Below are 21,550 nucleotides of genomic sequence, written 5' to 3' on the forward strand. Positions count from 1 at the left end.
TTTCATTTTGCCCGTGGACATTTCCACATGCTTCTTCTATCACACATAGCACTAAGTATGACAGTAACGCTTCAGGGAGAGTTACCGTGTCTTCTGACAGGTTTGGCTGCTTCATCTGGTTTAGTCTGCTCACTAGCAGCCAGTGTAAAAATATTTCCTGCTGTCCCATCCAGGATAGCTTGCTCATTCCAGGAATGCACAAGATGCCATCTCCATTTCACTTCCCCTTGGCCTATTTCTGTCCATCTCCTACAACTACTTACAAAGCAACACACACACAAGCAGTGTAGCTTGGGAAAAAAAAAAGTGATAAAAAGCAATAAAATAGCCCACTGCAGAAGTGAGATCTACAATGTGTATGTCGTTTCGATTTAATCAGAATGTTAATATGCATTAAATGGTATTTGAGAATTTCAGATGTATTTAATACAAGGAGATTTGCATATCTACCACTGAGTTTTTAATCCTTGATAAATGTGTAGAATAATCAATTATTCAATGAACATACAAGAGTTCGCTGATTAAATCTCAATTATAAAGGCAAGTCTTACCCACTCTATTTATTATGACTGTTCTCCCAGCATTGCCAATTAAGCCATATTTGATTATGGGGTAAAAAACATTTATTGCAGATATTGTGGCTCTGTAATTGATGCATATCTGTGACCTGGCTGTTAAGCCCTAATAAATACATTTTTAACAGCTAATTATTTAATTAACAGTCTCTTCCAATCTCAGTGTAAAGCATACTGAATTCCTTTCATGAAAGCCCTAATAGGAATGAAACCACTGCAAGCTGCTTCATTGTTTTCATCCCTCTCCCACACGTGCCAGTGTTGCTGGGATGCTCCCAGCTCCACTGCCAATGCTTTGAAAAGAGACTCCGCTGCACGGACTGGAATCCAGCAGTCCAAACTATTATCTGCAGTGCAGACATCTACATCTGAACCGACTGTCTGTCTGTTACAGTCCATGGAGAGAAATAGACTGTAGCAGGGAGTGCTGTGTTTTCTTCTGTAGGATACATCCAGCTCCTTGGAATCTTTTGCTGCAAGCATCCTGCTGCTTCTGCAGACTTTAAAAGCGGCCTCAGAGGTACACTTCTCCATTGTAGACAACTGAAGGTCAGCAAGATGAAGCCCGCCTAAAGTATATTTATATCACTTGTTTAATCATGTTTTCTTGAACTCTATAGTTTCTCACCCATTTCCTGAAAGGTTGGCAAAACATTCTAGGTCAAGCTATTTATGGTCACTATTTGTCCTGTGGCATAAGGGGCAGCTGTGTGCTGTTCCCCACCTCCAGTTAGCATAGATCAAGAGAGACAAAAGCAAGGAGCTTTTGTAGCTCTTCCATGGCAGGAGCCCATTTGCATGCAGAAGCTTTGGCAGCTTTTGGACATCACCACATCAGGTGTCGTAAGATTAATTTCAGCTCTCAGTACAGCAACTCGAAATGGTACTCAAAAATGAAGACCTCTGCAGCATGCCCAAGATTTGTTTGTTTTCCTCCAACTATGAGACTTTAACTCTTCTTCCCGAGATCCTTGTACCTGAAAAGCTACCACATAAACAGTTACAGAAAATGGAAAGGAAAGAATGTGGACAAACTCTTCCTACATATACACACATACCCGCAACGCCAGCTCCCAAGCAAATATACACATAGCATAGGCACATTATAAGAAGAGATTTAATGACAGCTGCTGAAGCTCAGCAGCTTTTTGACTCTGGTGCTTGTCTGCAAGATTTGAAGATTTGTAGTTTAGTCTACTAAGCTGCTATCTTCTGCTTGTGGTTTAAAATAAACATTGCTCTAATAGTTTTCATTTCCTTCAGATCAAAACATTCAACCTGCTCTAACTACCCAATGTTAAAAGCACTTGACTAGCTCATATCCTTTTAATGCATTTGCTAAACTGAAGTAAGATTTGCTAATGCAAAACCAGTGGGACACAATTGCAGCAGACTCCAACATAAGCAGATAAAGTTAGAAAATTTGTTGCTAAGAACAATCCAAGAGCTCCTCAGAGCAGTCTGCGAAGCAAGTCTGCCTGTCTTTCCCAAGGGGGTTCCTCATAGCAAGTGATCTTTGAAAATACCATAATTTAATTATCCATCTGTTTCCTATCAGAGAATGATGTGCTTCAGGTTTTTTCTCCCTTAGAAGCCAGAAATTGTGAATGTTTGGAAAAAACACCTGAAAAGGAGGATGTCAAGCACCATCCCCAGTCCCAGCCAAAGCCTGTCTATGTCCTCTAGAACCAGCCTGCCCAGGCTGCATTCAGAACAGAGGCTGTTTCTCTCATTTGGTATTTTAGGTAACAAGCACTGGCAACCCTAATATAACACAGTCTCACTCTACCAAATTCAGTACAGAAGCAGCTGCGCACAAGTCAATGCATCACTCGCCCAAAGATACACAATGACCACGTTGGTGCCTCTTGTACTCCTTTGTGTCAAAGGAGAGCACAAGAGAGGTAAAAGTCTGAGCTGCTTGTATATATGGATGCTATAACTGTTTCTCTTCACATCAAGCATCCTGGTTTGTTTGCTAATGAGTAATCAAGCATGATAGGTAAGTTAACCTCTTCAGGAACTCTGTATGCCCCTTTATAAAAAGTACCAAAAATAATAGTGTCATCATGCTCTCAATAAATTTGGGCTGTCTATTGTCTGCCCCTAAATCCAAGTTTTATGGCAGCAAATAGCATACCTATACTATACTATACCTGCCTTTCAGAAGATCCTTAATTTCTTTAAGCAGCAAAGTCAGGTGCTTCACAATCTCTGAAAAATCAGGCACTATAACATATCAAACCAAAATTTTGTATGTAAAAACAAGTACTGAATACTAGTAGTTTAAAACTCAGTTCGAATGGCTCAATATTGTCTGTTTTGTTACAGTGTCTCAGAAAGAATTACTCAAAGGAGAATACTCTCATATTTTTATCCTGGGGGAGCATGTGGAAGCAGCAGCAGTGCATTACACACTGGGGTTAAATGCAGGCCCTTTGGGGCAAGGCAAATGTTGAAAAGAAATACAGCTACCTGCATTATCCACCCATGGCTGATGGTCAAATTGCAGAGATTTCTCTAGAGTGGGTTCATCTGTTTTCAGTTGCGAGCTTATTTTTCCTGGGAGGAAGACTCCAAGTTAAAGATCTATCATTAAGACTAATCTTCAAAAGAATTTTAATGAAGCAGAATTCCTAAATGTAGAAAATTAAAGAGGCTTCTGTTTTATCCCTGGTATCTAAATCCTGTAGGCAACATGAAAGTTACTGAAATACTTCTAAGCCTGAATAATGCAAAATGTACAGATGAAAATCTTCCTCTGATGAATATTTAATAGGAATAGGCTCGGGATGGAAGGTGGAGAGCACGTCTTCACACCCACATGTGTCTGTATGTACACGCAGAAAGCTCTAGAGATCTAGACACTGCCATTGACATGCAAAAGCACAACTGTCAGCTCCCATTTTCATTGCCCGGCCTGGGAGCACATCCTCCTGTAACGTTCACTGGTAGGTGAATCAGCCTGTCCCTTGAGCCTGTTTGCTTATCAAGCCCCTCCGCATGATGCACGTACCTGCTCTGTCTTAATAAGAAAACATAATTCCTAAAGCAGTTTAAGTGCAAATTGCACATCAATAATCTCTCTCTCATAATAACTCTTTTGTGTTGCTACCAGCTCTACACAAGATTTGTTACGAGTCCCTCTCCTTAGGCAGCAGTACCTTCAAGGTCCCTTGTTCTGGTCCAAACCCTTCCACTGATATTACTCAAAGAACAGATAAGTTTTGTTTGCCTGACACTCCTAGTTACATGCTGTATTTTGAACACAGCTCAGTATCAGGTCACACAAGTTACAAGGAAATGAAACTCTAGCACAGACTTCATGAATTATGCCACCAGCAGGAGCCCTCAGGAACAAGTTGGGCAAGCACTTCACTCCTGGGATTGTCTAGACCTAGATACAGCTAGTTATTTTTTGTAGTAGAGGTGTGGACCAGATGACCTTTCGGAGTCCTTTCTAGCCCTATACATCTATCAGCTCTGATCTTCTTTGCTGGCCCTAACCCATTACTTCTGCTTTAGCATCCTTCAAGATGCCTCTTCCCATGCTTTAGTAACATCCTATGTCTTTTTCTATTCTCTTAAAAGGACATTTTTTTAACAAGCCAAAGGGTTCCCTCCGTCATTAATGGGTAGGCCCAAGAAGGGTGGCAAGTGGTGTCTCAAGTCAAGCATAGGAACAGATATTAATAAAAACCTTTATACTATTACACCATTAAACACCAATATGCAATCAAGGGTTTTCCTGTTAAGCGTTGCTGCCAACTCCTAGTGTAATACCCACCATTTAGTCTTTTAAATGTGCTTTCACAGACATGCAAAAAAGCAAAAAGTAAAACTATTTGAGACCACAGAGTATTAAGTATGGATTTCCTCCTAATAGCCTCTGGTATTTCCTTTTCCTCCAGCTGTAAAGACTCATATAGTAACAACCCCTCTCCTCCTTTCTCCTCAACTGGCCAGGCTTTTTGACAGTGTTAAAAGTAGCTTTAACTGCAATTTGATGTAATAAATTGAAGCACCTCAGAGCTAATACTTGTTGTTCTTGTGGTTCTTGAAGACACGTCCTGTTTTGTTGCAAAGGAAGTGAGTAACACACAAAAGTGGGGAGGGAAAGACCAACAAAGAATGAAAAAATGCAGCTTCCAACTCTCACAAACTGAACTTGCTGCTGAGGAAATACGTTGCCAACACAAACATTATGGAAAAATTCACAAAGCAGCGTCTAGTTGCTCGGGCACTGCATGTGCCTGCCTTTTTGATCGCAGGCTTGCAGCATAGTTGAAAAGGGTAAAATTATCTTAGGGACTAATTTAGACACCTGTTAGACAAAGGACAGTCACAGGGGAAGTGTTGTATCAGAGAGGGGATGACAGCTGATATGCAAGATGCAAGTTGCTGCATTTAAGACAGCAACTAAAACATAGCAGAGCTGCAAAAGGTTATAACGCCACCTCATTCGCTTGCTAGCTTGGTTGAGACCACTTCCAGAGTAAGTACGATGCATGCTCCAAGCCATGCTGGCTCCTGGGTTTGCTGGAGACGATGGGAAAGTACAGCACCTTATTCCAACCAACGCTACTCTGGTACACCTTCCTCAGAGCAGAATGGCACCTTCACCCCCTGCCTTTTCCAAACACCTCAGGGACTGCAGCTATGAACTTCTCTCGCTCTTTCCAGGATGTCTTTGCACTGACAATTATCACAATTAATTCAGCTTCAAAAATTCATTTTTTACCTGCCCACATGAGCTCATGTTTCACACACTTAACACAGCAGGTTAGCACACAGAGCTAGGTTGCTTTTCTGAGACCAAGCTTCTGCTGGCATACAGCAATGGTGCTTCACGCACCCCTAATCAGCTTCTTCCCCATAACCACCACAGCCTGACCCAAGGAAACAAGAAGTCAGCTGTTGTCTATGAGTATTTCTAACCTAGAGTTGTGGGACCCATGATTACAAGAAAGCCATGCAAAACCAAAGAAGGAAATGCAGGACAGGACTAGAGAACATTTTTCTACAGTTTTTTATAATGCAGCTTTAGAACCAACAAGAATAATGTGGCACTTACCTGAAAATCCTGGCTGATAGCTCAAACAAACCAGTCTCCTCTCCTCTCCTCCTCTGTTTTATATTGTGAATCCCTGTGCGCCTAAGGAAGCCTCACCCCCACCTCATTACCTGTCCATTTAAACTGCAAGGAACCTGAACTGGGGAATTAGTTTCCTGCCTCCTGCTGGTCTGAAATGGCCTCTATACCCAGCTGTGTAATGCTACTAAATTAGAGTCTCTTAAAGAGGAATATATGTATAACTGAGCACACTTAAAATTTACTATGAAAAAGTTACTTCAACCAGCAAAGGACCTTTCAGAACTGATAATATATTGTCCAAGCAGATATAAATAAGCTGCAAATTGGTCCATATATGACTCGGGCTGAAGAGCTTTCCAAGAACGTCATTCATATGAGCACATTAGCATGACCGTCGGGATGATCAACCAGCTGGGCCACCTAACAGCTGACAATTCAATAGCAGACCACGACTGTCACGTCACAGCTCAGAGTGACTGGTACAGTCTGTGGTCAAGAGAAAGCACAGCAGGTGAATGCACAAGTGTACCTGCAGAAAAGTAATTGCACAGCTTTTAAATGAACTGAGTATTGGATAACATTTTCCATCTCAAATTATTGATCTATTGAGTCTTGGGTTCACACCTGAAAGTGCCCCGTACTGCAATGAATATCCCTACTTTCCCTATAACCCTTCAAACATAATCGTTGAAAGTCTTTGAACCTAGCAGACAGATAGCTATATATGTAGGAGCATTTTTCCCATCCAGCAATCAGTTTTCAATCACTAAAATAGCTCTGCTTAGATTTAAAAAAACCAAAACACAAAAATTCTTGTTTAGTCTCTGTCTCTTAAGCAGCTTCTTTGTTAATACTCCAGGCTGTGGTGGTTCCCTCTCCACACTTTGTCTCTGTCAGCCTGGGAGCTCGTGATTCTACATCATGCAGGGTGCATCTACACAGCAGTTGAGATACATGACTTTAACCTAGCAAGCTCGGCACTGATAACAACATAGCTGGGGCATGCTGGAGCTCAGCGCATCCCAGATGCCAGTGGATTTATTCAGGATCTATACAAATGCCAAGCCTTGTGAAAGGCAGCGCTGCTGCATCAGTAGTTGAGCGTCGTTATCTGCTATGTCTACCTGAACTCCACACTGCGATACCGAGATACCCTGCAATACCTTGCCTGCGATACCCAGACAAGCCCTAAGCACCATAGTATATCGGAAATGGTCTACCTGTGGACAGAGCATCTGAGCCCGGAAGGAAGCTAGGGCTGCAAAAGCCAGACTGCTGCTAATGTCTGAACTAGCAATACACAGAGGAGAGATGTACAAGTATAATGTAGAAATGTCCAAATAAAGCGATGCAGAGTGTGAACAGAAAGGCTCTTTCTCTGGGCAGGATACGTAAGTGGTCATAAATATCATATGCCAAATCTCCACTCTAATGTCAGAGGTGCTATTTGAGATAAATAAACCACACCAAAAAAGAAAATCTCAGATCGTATCATTTGTGACTGACAGAGCAAGGTCACCGCCTGATAATATGTTTTGGTGACATGTTACAGTCACCAGCCACAGCGACCAGCCACTTACAACATGCCACTGGCACATGCCAGAAGTTTTGCTGCAAAAAAAAGCAGGCATGGTGTGAAATCAGGAGGTACTTTCTCTTAGGTCTTTGGGCTAGGAATTAGATGAGATCAAAGATTAAAAATGAAACCCTTTAAATGTGAAGCAATGAAAGTGATGCCAGCTCACAGCTGAACAGGTTTGACTGTCACATTACCCTCCTCTACTTCATTCCATATAATAACAGAATAGCAATACAAAGGGCGTGTTTATGTTGGTGGGCTTGCATGATATGCAGGAATGAAAACTGCTTTACTGCCTGACTCAGCCTCTGACTTGCTGCATGGCCTTGGTCCAGTGGCATCAGCTATCTAGTGCCTCAGCTTCTCTTCTTTAAAATGGAAAAAGCAGAAGATTGAGCTAATTAGTGAATGCATAATGCTCTGAGCAGATCAAGCCCTATTCAAATACTGGCCATTGCCAGTAGGACTGCAGCTCTGCCCAAATTGCAGGAGCCATCAGAGCTGAACATGGCCGTGGTAAGCCTGCTAGGCATGTTCATGTGTTCACACAGTTTTTTATTAGGATCTGAACCCCGTGCTTGACATAAACTTGTTAGTAAACCACAAGGAGAACATTGTTGACGCAGGCTGGTCTTGGGCCAGCAAGGAACTGTTTCCACTGACTAACCTAATGCCCACAGCCAGCTGTAATACAGAGCATAACTTGCAAGAGTGACAGTGAGGGACCGCAGGCCAGGTCACCTGCTGGTGACGGTTCAGGGAAGGACTAGCGAGGCTGTGTTCAGTGAGCTTATGCACCTGAGTCTTTCTCCTCTGCAGAAGCAGCGTGACAGCCCTTCTTACCACACAGAAACCACAATCTTCTGCCAGAACCTTATCACGTGTCCACCTCTCAGCATGGGGATAAGCCAGACCGCTGAGCAGCCCACCCTGTAGCAGTGCTGAGTGGCAGGTAGAAACATAACCCCTCAAGCATCCCTGCAGCAGCCAGGGATCTTTACCTCAAAGACCACAATTTTTTTCTTGAGGCATGAGAGCAGCCTAAGAGAAGCTAGCTGAAGAAAGCATGTTATTAATGAACGTAATTATTTTTATTATGATTATTTCTGCCTCTCTTTTTGTTCCACCAAATCGGTGCCCTCCAGTCCAAGCGTTACAGCTTGAATAACTAGCATTGGAAGAACAGCCCATCCATGCCTCCAGCCAAGTGCACTAAGACTGTTTGCTAACTTGCCATGGTCATAATGGTGAGATTTACCAACAAAAGAACCAGAAGGACAACAGACATCCTTTCGAGGACGGATACCTCCTGGTTCATCTAATTTTGAACAAGTTTAAAAGTTGCGAAGCCTCAGATCGGACTGTTCATTTGAGTTTCTCTGTGAGCTGAAAACCTCCTAGAAGCTCTCCTCTATTTCCTGTTTTGGCTAAGACATAAATATAATTATCTATTTCTGCACGCAACAACTTTATTTCCAAAACAGCCTCTGCAAGGGAGGAGCATACGGCTCTCTGAGGAAGGCCTCTGTTTTTAATTTTGTCCCTGACAGTCATTAGGAACTGTAGTTTCTTCACCTGCAGTGTGTACGCACATACATGCACAGTTTCTTGTTAACGGCTTTTTTGAAACCTTGAACTGGTTTCCTTTTTTGAAAGGAAGTTTTGAGTCCAAAAGCTGTTACAGTTTAGTCGCTGAATGCAACCACTTTCAGGAGACTCTCTACAAAAGCTTGCACTATGAGCATTATAGTGTATGAGAAGGAGAGTAGCAGAGAAATCCACAGGGATGTTACAAGGTGTTTCTTAAATAAGTCTCTTTCCCAGAAGTCACAGACATTTGGGCAAAGTGTAATCTCACCATCCACCCTTAAAAACCAGATGAGAACATAGCTATATACCTTAAATGTCATTCACCCACAAGCTTGCTGTCAATTATTTCTCTGATCAAAGATAATATAATACAGGTGCAAACCATGAGCAGTAAACTGGCTTTTGTGGTTTCTCGGAAGGCTTGTCTAAGAGTTGTAAGGCAATATGTGTAGAGAAAGAGCACCCCAAAAAACAAAGCTTTCTTTTTTTCTGTCGTATCAGAGCAGAGTAATAAATTCTGCCATCTGAGCATGGAATGATTAATCCTGTTGATAAAGCATTACTTGTACAAGTAGCACCAGAGTAAGCTTTTACACCTTGTATGAGAAAGGGCTGCATAATTTAGCCCTCCATGTCTTAAGAGATTTGTGGATGCAATACTGGCTCCTGAACCCCAGAGCTCAGCCAGATTCCTTGAAGAAACAAAAATGTAGTTTTCCACTGTGTTAAGAGGAGATGGACCAAATGTCTCAGGGAGGCATGAACTGCTGAGAGAAGTGAACTCAGAGGCTTTCCCTGAGAGTTATTAATTATTGTTACTAATTCACAGAAAGCATTAGAGAGCATCTTCCACTTGGCATCTGCAATGTTTAGATATTATTCTCATTATAGTCAGAAGCACGAGAGTATAGCAGACCATTTCTAATACCTCAGGTGGGTATCTTCTCTGGGGACATGGACGTGTTCTCTGGGGGGGAGTTTCAGAAATATGCCAGCCAGTTGTTGCAGTCAAATACCACCCAAAATCAAAATAATTGTTCCTGTGAAGTAGTTGCACAGGAAGGAATTCGCACCATCCAGAGAGTTCATTCAGCCCTACTAGCAGTTTATTTATACTTAGTGGAGTCCCCTCCCGTCCTCAAGCTGGACAGATAACCTACTTGTACAAGACAGATCATGACAACAATGTAAAATTTTAATGTTAGGACAAAGTGTTTTATTCACTCTGATCAATATTTAGGCTAGTTGCTTTATTTCACGTTCTTGAATGAAAAAATAATAATCTCTTAATATTAAGCCTAAATCCTCTGCGTGTGAGGATATTGTAGACAAGGTAGGATGCTCTGGCTATATAAGAGAGTTAAGATCAGTAATGTACTATCAGTGATTTACCAAAAAGCAAGTTGAAACCTGTTGAGATTTCAAGTGGAAGTTGGAAGATTTCTTGTGTGCTGCACATAGGCAGTACCCAGTCGTTACTGAAGCATTCGAAATAGTGTTAAAAACCATGCATGATCACACAAATACTCTTAAAATTAGATGTTGAGCAGTAGAAGAATTCATTAACTAGAGCAGAAGCATATTAACCAAGGATGTCAGATTTAAAAAATGGCACCAAGAAGGCATTTTCGGCACTTCAGAGCTCTAAACCGTGTGAAAACCAAATCTGTGAGCTAAAAAACTGCGTGTTTTCAACTTGACTGTAAGCTGACTGCTAATACATGATTGCAGGCCGAGTGTTACAAACCATTCAGAAAGAAACTAAATGACTTGAAAAACAAGTGCTTATGAAAGATCATATGCCATGAATGGAAATAGTTTTTCACTAACACAGGGACCTTGAGAAATCACCAGTCAGTAGCTTGTCTTCACCAGAACCAGCAGTGCTGGACATATTTTGGTCATATCCTCCAAATAATAACAGAAAGTCTCATACATGAATTAGTGGATGGAAATGATCACAAGCAGCAACCAGTGACAGACGGGTGGAAGAAAGTAACTCCAGGCAACTCTACCAATGTAGGCTTTAGAAATGTGTCGTGTAGCATTTAAAACTGCTAGAAGCATATAAACATTTGTTTGCAGGGTAGTCACTGGAAATAATCCAGCGTCCAACAATCTATCACAAGCCACAACAAGAGGAGAACCTACTTCTATCCCATATACAGTCCTCCTGGAAAATGTTTTGTGGCTCAACTCGGCTTATCAACCTCCTTGGCATCTGAGTTCAAGCATGTACTTGTCGGACACGCCTTAGTCAAAGGGTTAAAATGCTTTCCTCAGTTAAATTCTACTGAGTCTATGGGCTCCATCAGCAGTAATCCACATGTGCTGGCTGGTCTCTCTAGTTTTGCAAATAACCAAACATTATTTCTGATGAGCCCTCCCCTTCCTGAGAGCTCAGCCCAGGCCACTCCCTATAGACCTAGCACCTTGAGTCACTTCTGACATGGCTTGTACCTTGCCTGTCATGTTTTCTCTGCTTCTGACATACTGTCCTTGCTCAGCTGCCTCAGCTTTCTCCACCCCTGTTCAGTAAACGCTGATGCTAGAGCTGCAGTTCTGCTCCCCCACCCGAGGTTGCGTTGCTCCCAGCAGCAGTTTCTGTCATTTAGCCCTTGAAATGGGGCAGGGGATCTCGCTAATACCCTGATACCGTTCTCACTGCGGTGGGTCCTGGCCCAGTTGCAGAGACTTACACTGTGCTTCCCACCTCTCCTTGAAAATTGTGTCCCTCACCAGCACAGGGACAGGAGACAGAAAAACGGCAAAGGCCACAGGATAAGCCCAGAGAAATTGTGTCTTCAACTCTGGAGATGAAAAATTCAGTTTGCCTGCCTTCCAGGGAAGCTCTGAGACCACGCTGCATCTTAGGACCTCCCCGACCCCCTTCAACAGCCAAATACCCAGCCTCTTCCTCTGACACTCTTGAGCTAATTTCCCCAGCAGTTCTCTTCAAGCAGTTCATTCACCACTTCTTGGGTTAATTGTGAGGTTGATTTTCTACCCCTCCACACAGGTACAACTCATGAAATATCTCACTATATGTCATTTTCCTCAGCTAGGTTTTACTTTTTTTTTTTTTTTAATTCACACCAAGCCAAAGAAATCACCTCCACTACTGTTTCCTTTCACAGCTTGTTTTTTCTCACAATTGTGGTCATGTTTGCACAGTAGTGTTGCTACAGAAAGCTGATGTCAAATGCCAGTTTGCTCATCTGGACCCTCTGTACATTGTCTCTCTGGGAGTATTGCCCTTTTCTACTAAGCCTGCACCTTTTTTCAAAAATGAAAATGTGATGAAAAGTGATTGGCTATGGGTATTTTAGTTCCTAGATTGGTATCTAATTTGTTAGACCATCTTCCCCAGCTCTCCATCCGCCCATGAGCTGGGCTTGTCCAATGACAAAGACAGAAGTGGTCTAAATGCTGCAGGGGGCATTTAGACACGATCTGCTTGGTCTTGCTGCTGTCGCTGCGCTCGGACAAGGGGCAGCATTGCTTTGCCCAGGCAGGGCCGTGCATGGCCGTAGCTTCACGCTGGGGCCTGCCCCAGCAGGAGGGGATGCTGTGGTGGCAACATGGCCGCGGGCTGCCCCTGTCGGCCCCTCCTGCAGTGGGTCAGCACAGCCCCGGGCCTTCAGGCACCATGCAGGCTCCGGTGGGAGGGCCTCCCTGTTTCATCCTGTGAGGAAAGCTGTTCCTCCCAGAACAGCGGCCCTGGAGGACCCTGACAGTCCTCTGGGAGCGGCTTTAGGGCATGCAGGAGAAGGTGCTGAGGTACGCCTCTCTTAACAAGGAGCTGCAAAGCCTTTGTTGTCCCTCAGAGTCTGCTCTGGTCCAGTCCCCTCTGAGTCCGGGCCTTCCACCGGACCCCAACGCAGATGGCATCATCCCCCCTCCAGGCATCTCCTGGGGTGAAGGCCCATGCAGCAAGGGGGGCAGAAGGGCCAGCGGCGCTCCCTGGGTGCCCAGCCTGCGGCCTGCCCACGCCACGGGGGCCACAGGGCTGCCAGTTACCACGGCAACGGGGCCTGCTGCAAATGGTGAGGGGACGTGGGCCGTGCTCGCCCAGGGCGTGGAGAGAGGGGACGTGGGACCCCACTGGGGCCGTGCTCATGGAGACATTAGACAACAACAGTGCTGAGGCGCCATCTCCTGCTCCAGATTTAGCGAACCCTGTGGCCCTCAGTCCTCGCGACCACATGCAAGGTGCTGTTCGAAGGACGGGCCGAGCTTCCCCAGTGCCATCTGTTTCTTACCCATCTCCATTTGACATTTTTAGCTCTTGAGGAATTTTATTTTAGCAGCTATGAAAGGATTGCGTGAATGTACGTTGTCTGAAGTGTTCTTTGGTATTTTCTTCAGTGATTAGTTTTAAAACTAAAAAAAACCCACATGTAGATTATGTAAATAAAGTGGAAAATAGTTATTATGTTGTCTATTGAGGTGCTGTTAGGAGCAAGTTATACTGCATTTTGCAAGAAACCTTTGAATCACTCTATTTAAAAAAAAAAACAAAACACTAAAAGAAAAAGTCCATTCAATAACTAGCATTCATTTGCAAGATATATGAAATAGTCTTTAATACATGTATAAAAATATCAAGCAACTGTACAAAGCCCCGATCACAAACATAATTTTATTCGGGTACAGCTATGTGAAGATTGCAGGGTCTGCAATCAACAGACACCTCTCTGCTTACAAGGTAAACCCATCCCTCCACCAGCCACCCAAGGGAGCAGATTTCTCCCTCAGGTCTGGTGCACAGCATTTCACGAGTGACATTTGAAGGGAAATGGCCTCTCCCGAGTGGCAGTTTTGGGTCGGCAAGCTGAGATCTTGGTAGAGCTCAGCAGAGCTCGCTTCCAGAGAGGGAGGATCCCCTCTGCCTGGCTCCGCTCCAGCTATGCACTCTCATCAATGGCAAACTGGCCCTAATCCCTCAAAAACTAAACAAATGCATCAATAAAGAGAAATTCTAGTCTCAGCCTGTCCCCAGAAACCACAAGCCAACCCCGTCAATCCTACCTCGTAACAGGGCAATTTGATATTCCTCTGGGCATGCAAGATTGTTGACTTCCCACAGCAGACCTGGCTCTGCGAAACCAAAAGACCCCTGGAGGAAGCTATAGCTCTTCCTTAGCTAGAGAAGAGTTAAGCTCATCGTAGCAACCTGTTCTAAGCCATTACCAAACCAAATTTAATTTCTACTTGATTGATGTGAGTTTTTGATAAATTCCCTTACTAAGAGTGATTTTGGATCAGACTCACCCGTGCCCAGATTGGAATGCAGGCATTGGCTTTATCCCAGATTAGTTCACCTTGTACTGTACAGTGTAGACTCATTGACCTGGAGAAATGTATTCTGCTGTGTAGTCCTAAGACATCTGGAGTTTAAGACAACACCAGCATGTCACAAATATTTCTGCTGTCCCACAAAGCCATCATGCCCCAAGCCTAGTCATTTTGCATGACAACCACGTCAAGACCCACTCCAATCATGCCAGTATGTCTGACAAAGACAGTAATTTAAAATCTAGACTTGATTGCATTTTTGTGGGACCATTACGATCTTTGAATAGGTAAGTCCACACATATCTAGCACTTCATTTGTAATGCACTCTGCCACAAATTTTCTCAATTCTCTTCAGAAGATACTTCTTTGTTGTAACTCTTGAGTAGTTTTAGCTACCTGAGCTCTTGGGCAGACCCATGAGAATACGTAAGAGAACTGTAATCCATGCATATGTGGATCCATTGCATATTACTAAACAGGCCTGTTATGGTCTTCCTGAGCACTTACCAAAGCTCAGAACCAGACCTTTCAATCTATCCCACCTTCCCTGAAAGGGTTATTTATCAGCCAAATAAATGACCCCATACGTTGCATCTAGCCAAATGTGTAGTCCAAAAATACTACTTTCGACGCTGCACTGCAAACACATGGGCAGGGTACTTGCATTTCTCTGTATTTTCTATACATTAGGGAAAAAAAAAATTTTGTAAGTGATCAAAAAAGCAGAAACAGCTTTGGAAATGAGGCAGGTTTTACTTTCCACCAAAGAAGGTAGACGATAGTATTTTCAGTTCCACTACTGCATCAGGTTGCTAAGGCAGCTCTCAGAGAGACCTGTAAAGGAATGGTCGATCCACGCACGGTCCCAGCTGGCAGAAGCTTAATCGCCAATGGAGTAAGCGTTGGTTCTGATCAAGGTGTCATGTCTAAAACGGCAAGACTTATCTTCATATACTGCATTTGGTTTTCTTTTCTGGAAATATTTCTTCATCTACAAAACAAAGCAAACAGCTGTTCAGAACAGGGCTTGAAAAGACCCCGACCAAGAAGTCAATTTACGAGTCTTAGGAGTCCATCTGTTTGAATTGGAAATTCAAACTTTTAAATTTCCTGTCATAACCCAATGAGGTCTTAGAGGATTAGGTGGAAATTGTCAACCTATTTATTTAACTTTCTATTGTCAGTCTGATGTAATTTCACTAAAAGTTCCTTCAAGAGTTGGATGTAGCTGTGGCCCCAACATAAGTAATGCTTATCCTTAGTTTGTTACTGATAACACAAGAGACCAGTTCCCACGTGGCCGCTTGGCATTGCCAGAATGATGTTATACTACTGTTTTTTAGCAGTACTGTAGCCATACGTGGAGGGACAAGATAGGAGCCTGGCCTGTGAATCATACTCTGTTAATTTTGAGTAATCTTTATGGAGCAGAAGGACCTATCAGAGACAAATAATTTCTGGGCACTTTCTGCAGAATATGAATGTATATAATCCCAGTAAAGGAAAAATTTCTTGGTCGCCTTTTTTTCTAGGACAGCTGTTCTCCTACAGTTACTTTCAGACATCAGGCTATTTTATGACTTCTTGTTGTCCTTGTGTCCCCCTCCAAACATTCTCTTACATCTGTTACAAGGTTGGTATATACACCTCCATTCCCAATTGACAAAAAAACCCGGAAGCAAAACAGAATAGTGAGGTGCTCTCTTCAGGGAAATACATACAATGCATGGCCGTGGTGTTGACTGCGTGGCTTACTTGAGGTTTGTTATCAAAAGGCAAACAATATCTCATGTACTAAGAGTTACAAAAACATAAGAACACACAGTCTTTACCGCCAAGAGTTTACAGCTGGGAGACACTAAACAAGGGCAAAGAGGAGACAACAGAAAGCCACAATTCCCTAAGCTTATCAAATACTTGCTTGACTCAGTCACTATTTACAAATAATATCAAAGGCACCTATTCACTCAACCCGGATTCAGTTTTGCTTTGGCATGGCAACAGCATACTGACATTGACACAGTACAAGGTGCAGCATATCAGCACAGAAAACAGTAGCGCTGCCATGGTGGTAAGGCCATAGATGCCCCAGGAACTATTTCTGCAGCCTGTCTGCTCCACTTCTGCATGTGGAATTATATTATTATTATTAATATGAAGAGGTAGAATTCTATTTTTATTGTGAAAAAAATTATTTATTGGTCAGCAAGGTCAACACAGGTGGCTACACAGCCACATTTGTCATCCCATTAGTATTCTCACTGGCATTCCCCCTGCTCTTCTAGAGGCTGGTGATGGCTGCAGGTGGCACGTGAAGGGTCAGTGAGGAGCACTCTACAAAGGTGATAGCTTCCATACCGCTGATCAGAAGTAGGACCACACACTCATAACGGAAGCAGAAAATGTTTTACTGCAGTATTACAGCAATACTGGGGTCTCGGCCAGGAGTATGTAGGAACTATATAACAGTTAGGTTTGTCAGGCTGGAAGCAGTACAGACAGAAGTAGGAGGCTACTGTGATCTGGAGTATATACACTGAGCAGAATAGTGCTAGTGGAAAGGGTCACAGTTCTCCAAAACCTCAATTAATCCATATCTGAATAACATAATATATGGTAATCACCCTGCTGCTTTGATGTGCAGCTGTCATTTTCCCCAACTCACGTTACTGAGTTGTTGCACCAGTTATGGCTAGCGGCATAGAATGAGACCACAGTCTTTTTTGCAGACTGCAGATAGATCCTTTGCAACTCTTAGGACCTAAGTAAACCGTATTTTAATTGCCCAAAGATCTCATCGAAGCCCAATGCAAGGGATAAGTTGCACCAGTAAGATCAAAATCAAGCACTATATTGCTGGTTTTGTCTTCATCTTAGCAAATGGTTACAACACCATCCCGCATGAAAAAAAAAAAACCAACAACTGTCTTTGGAACATAGGCTCAACAGTGTGCTCAGTGTATAATAAGGGTGTGTGAGATCATGTCTGCTATTATCTGTGGTACTTTAAGTAAATGCCTGAGGACTTCTTCTGTACTCCCTATTGTGGCCTATTTTTAAACACGAAGACTTGCTATAGGCGATGATTTCTAAAAGACATTTATGTCACATTAAGGTCAAAGAACTGATGCTAAAAATACTGATTCATTTCCTAAAACTGACAGATTATTCACAGACACACTGAAGTGTTTGTTGTCTGATTTTGACCTTTTTTTTTTTTAAGATGCAGGATTATAGCAAGTTTTCTCTTTTATAATTCCCCTCTGGTTGTACAAGGCAGGTAGAAACACAGTGGCTGTTTCTGTGTCCTAGTACAACAGGGTGCAGAGGAGTCTGAGCAACCTCTCCAAACTTTCCCAGGTACTGGAAGTAGCCTAGCCACGGATTAGTGCTCTACCTGTCCTGACTGAAGTCCTGCAAGCTTTTAGCCCACCTTTTGTGTTACAACATGCCTATAGCTATTTATGATTAAACAAGCAAAAGGATAGTACCTTTAATCAGCACCGTGGTGCCACTTCTATTCACTGAGAGGAAAGAGGAATTTTTCAGCACCCCAGCACATACATATATATCACTGTCGTTTTTCCATAGGTTGTGTAGAGTTATCGCTATTTTCTTTTCTTGCTTTGAATACTCCAAGCAATTAACAAAAGCAGGAAAAGTAGTTGAAGCATTCTGACTTGAAACATACAACACTCTCTCAGGTTGCATGTGAGTCTTGAGCAAGAAGATCCCTTCATCTTCATGTGAGCTTTTCAGTGCACAGGTAACGCTGATAGACTGGCCTTGCTAAGGATTGACATAGAGTGGTGACTGTTCAACAACTCCACTGGTTTTTGCTAAAAACAAGAGAGATTAATGGCTACCGCATACTTAACAGTGCATTTTCACTACGGAGCAAATACAGAGGTCAAAGACAGAAAGAACAGACCACAGAAATTTAGATAAAATGATTTTTTTTAAAGGCTACTTTTATGTGTGCCTCGAGAAGAAAGATATATGTCAGTACACCCTGGCATGTTTTCCTGCCCTAGGATCTGAAAGTAGGACTGACCGAATAGGTGTACCTGGTTGTAAAGGGTTTCCACCTACCTAAAAAATACATATACTGAACTCTTCTAAGGGAATACAGCTTCATCAGCTTGCCCTTGAGACATGGACCATTGCCTGCTTTCTCAAGTGAGATTAAGCCATAGAAAGATCTGGAGAGTATTGGTCTGGATGAAATCATACAATGTGGGTGCCATCAATTTTGAAAATGGTCTTCAAAAAGTAGTTATTAACAACTTGCTGTCCAGCTGGGAAGACGTTTCACTGAGTTCCTCTGAGGATAGGCCCTGTTCCTTTTGACATTATCATTAATGTAGATGAGGAAATGAAGACAGAATTTATCACGGTTGTACAAAAGATAATTCTGGGAAGGTTGCAAGCATTTTAGAGAAGAGGATCAGAGTAAAAAAGAGATATGAGGTAATTTAATAAAATTATTTGGAGAAACAGTACATAATCAACAAGATGGAATTCATTTGAGAAAACACAGTCAAGAAGTTTGAAAAGGGAAGCCTAAGGAAGGACATGATAAGTCGTCATAGATATAAATGACTATTACTGACCCAGCAATCAAGTAGGTTTTGCATGCTTTGGGGACAGGAAAGGAAGAAAACCCTGTAATTTTTAGTAAAGATGTTTCAGGTTAGATCATCTCATCAGAAGTGTAGGTACGTAGAAGAATAAGCTGCCAAAGAATATTGTGGACTCAACCATCTTCTAATGAAAAAAAAAAAAAGAAAGAAAAAGAAAATAAAAAGACAGAAAAATTCTTCCTCTAACCAGAAATTACTGCCAAAAGGAGCACTTGTGCCCATTCATCAACTGTTTCTTAAGAAGAGAAAAAAAACACACCCCTTTATCCACTGATGCCCAACTTGCTTCCCAATTATTATCAATTTGTCATTTAAGATGAAACAGTAAAACCAAAAGAGATTTGCAAAAACCGCTACCAAAAAAAGGCTTATTGCTTTGCTAGTTATTCATAAAGATTTGACTGTTTTGGAAAGAGGGTCCTCACTGTTTCCAAACTGCTGCAGCAACCTATGACTCATGTGAAAACCCTTAGCTAGGATTAAATTAGTCATGAATTGATGTTAGAATCATAGAATCATAAAATTGTTTAGGTTGGGAAAGACCTTTAAGATCAAGTCCAACCGTTAACCGAGCACTGCCAAATCCACCACTAAACCATGTCCCTAAGCACCACGTCTACACGTCTTTTAAATACTTCCAGGGATGGTGACTCAACCACTTCCCTGGGCAGCCTGTTCCAATGTTTCACCACTCTTTCAGTAAAGAAATTTTTCCTCATGTCCAATCTAAACCTCCCCTGGTGCAACCTGAGGCCATTTCCTCTCGTCCTATCGCTTGTTACTTGGGAGAAGAGACCGACCCCCACCTCGCTACAACCTCCTTTCAGGTAGTTGTAGAGAGCGATGAGGTCTCCCCTCAGCCTCCTTTTCTCCAGGCTAAACAGTCCCAGTTCCCTCAGCCGCTCCTCATCAGACTTGTTCTCCAGACCCCTCACCAGCCTCGTTGCCCTTCTCTGGACACGCTCCAGCACCTCAACGTCCTTCTTGTAGTGAGGGGCCCAAAACTGAACACAGTATTCGAGGTGCGGCCTCACCAGTGCCGAGTACAGGGGCACGATCACTTCCCTACTCCTGCTGGCCACACTATTGCTGATACAGGCCAGGATGCCATTGGCCTTCCTGGCCGCCTGGGCACACTGCCGGCTCATGTTCAGCTGGCTGTCGACCAGCACCCCCAGGTCCTTTTCCGACAGGCAGCTTTCCAGCCACTCTTCCCCAAGCCTGTAGCGCTGCATGGGGTTGTTGTGACCCAAGTGCAGGACCCGGCACTTGGCCTTGTTGAACCTCGTACAATTGGCCTGGGCCCATCGATCCACCCTGTCCAGGTCCCTCTGCAGAGCCTTCCTACCCTCAAGCAGATCAACACTCCCGCCCAACTTGGTGTCATCTGCAAACTGACTGAGGGTGCACTCGATCCCCTCCCCCAGATCATGGATGAAGATACTAAACAGAACTGGCCCCAAACCTGAGCCCTGGGGAACACCGCTTGTGACCGGCCACCAACTGGATTTAACTCCATTCACCACAACTTTTTGGGCCCGGCCAACCAGTCACTTTTTCTACCCAGCGAAGAGTTCTAGGAGTTTTCTTGGTACTGTTCTATCTAATGTGTTTTCTTCATCTTTTCAGGGAACAGACCCACACTTTCCTTCAAATCAGTACATTACCTGAGCAGCCTGGGGGGGGGGCGATGGCCTCCATGACCCAATGCCATTTCTGAGGGAGCTGGATATAGCTCTCCCACCCTTGCACAGGAACGAGCACACAGAGGAGATGTCCTCAACCTGCAGGTGATTGCAAAATCAAATGTCTGTTCAAAAGGCCAGATGCCTCTAATTCAACAAACCAGTCACCTGTACAAAATGCTTTGTTGGATGTAAAGACCACCTGGGAGTTAAAAAAAAATAAAGACCTATGGGCGTGCTATCATGTTATGAAATGGAAGACATGCAGCGAGCATCTGCCTCAGGGTTCAGCACATCATTCCTGAGCACAGATACAGTTCTCTGAAGAATTTCAGATGAACTGATAGTTTAAATCATGAAAACCATTGAGAGAATTCAGCTGGTTTAAACCTGTGCTGCTGAGCCAGCCACGCATCTTGCAATGACTGCTGTCCTCAGCAAACCACCAGGAGAGGGTGGGAGATCCAGGGAGCTTCTCGTGTTGCTCGCCAAGGCCTGGAGCTGGACAGCTGTGGCAATCACAGTCCTCCGTGAACGCATGGATTTGGTGAAAGTACATTTGTGAAAACTATCATGAGGTCTCATATAAAATGAGCATCTGTTTCTTCAGCTGAATGCTGTACATCATTACTGAGAAGTATGCTGCTGGCATGAGGCCTGGTTTTCTCATTTGTAGATGTTTTTCAAATAGGTGCGAGGTTTTACGTGTCAGGAGCCCATTTGGTTTTTCTAACAGCTGCAGAATTGAAGGAAAAATATCTGTGAGGCCACCAAAGGCACAGATTGATTTCAGTGAGAATTATAATCCAATTGCCTGTATTTAGGCTTGGAAATCTGGAGTGTGAAGTCCTCAGGGCAGCTATCCTGTCCCATCTGCTACTGGACCACTGCTTGCTCTGAAAGGTGAAAGGATTGCAGCTTCACTGCCCAGCGAGTTCATGGTGTCTCTGCTGAAACCCTGCCCTGGTTGCTGTGGTCCGTCAGCCTTTGCCTTAGAGGGGCTCTAGGACAGGCTTGAAATATCACCGAGTGTTACACCACAGGGCAGGACCTCAGGAGAGCCACTAGTCATAAATTTTTTACC

The 21,550-nt window shown here is 43.3% G+C and overlaps 1 protein-coding gene across 1 annotated transcript; it reads right to left on the reverse strand.

The window, feature by feature from the left end:
- Positions 1 to 14,779: 14,779 nt before the first annotated feature.
- CD7 (CD7 molecule) lies at positions 14,780 to 20,482 on the reverse strand. Its single transcript, XM_076354125.1, is given in 4 exon segments — positions 14,780 to 15,120; positions 15,971 to 15,996; positions 17,630 to 17,977; positions 20,449 to 20,482. Coding segments are annotated over 4 exon segments (510 nt in total). The 3' UTR covers positions 14,780 to 15,018.
- Between the last annotated feature and the right edge of the window lie 1,068 nt (positions 20,483 to 21,550).

The sequence above is a fragment of the Aptenodytes patagonicus genome, chromosome 16 (assembly GCF_965638725.1).
Source record: "Aptenodytes patagonicus chromosome 16, bAptPat1.pri.cur, whole genome shotgun sequence".
Lineage (NCBI taxonomy): Eukaryota > Metazoa > Chordata > Aves > Sphenisciformes > Spheniscidae > Aptenodytes > Aptenodytes patagonicus.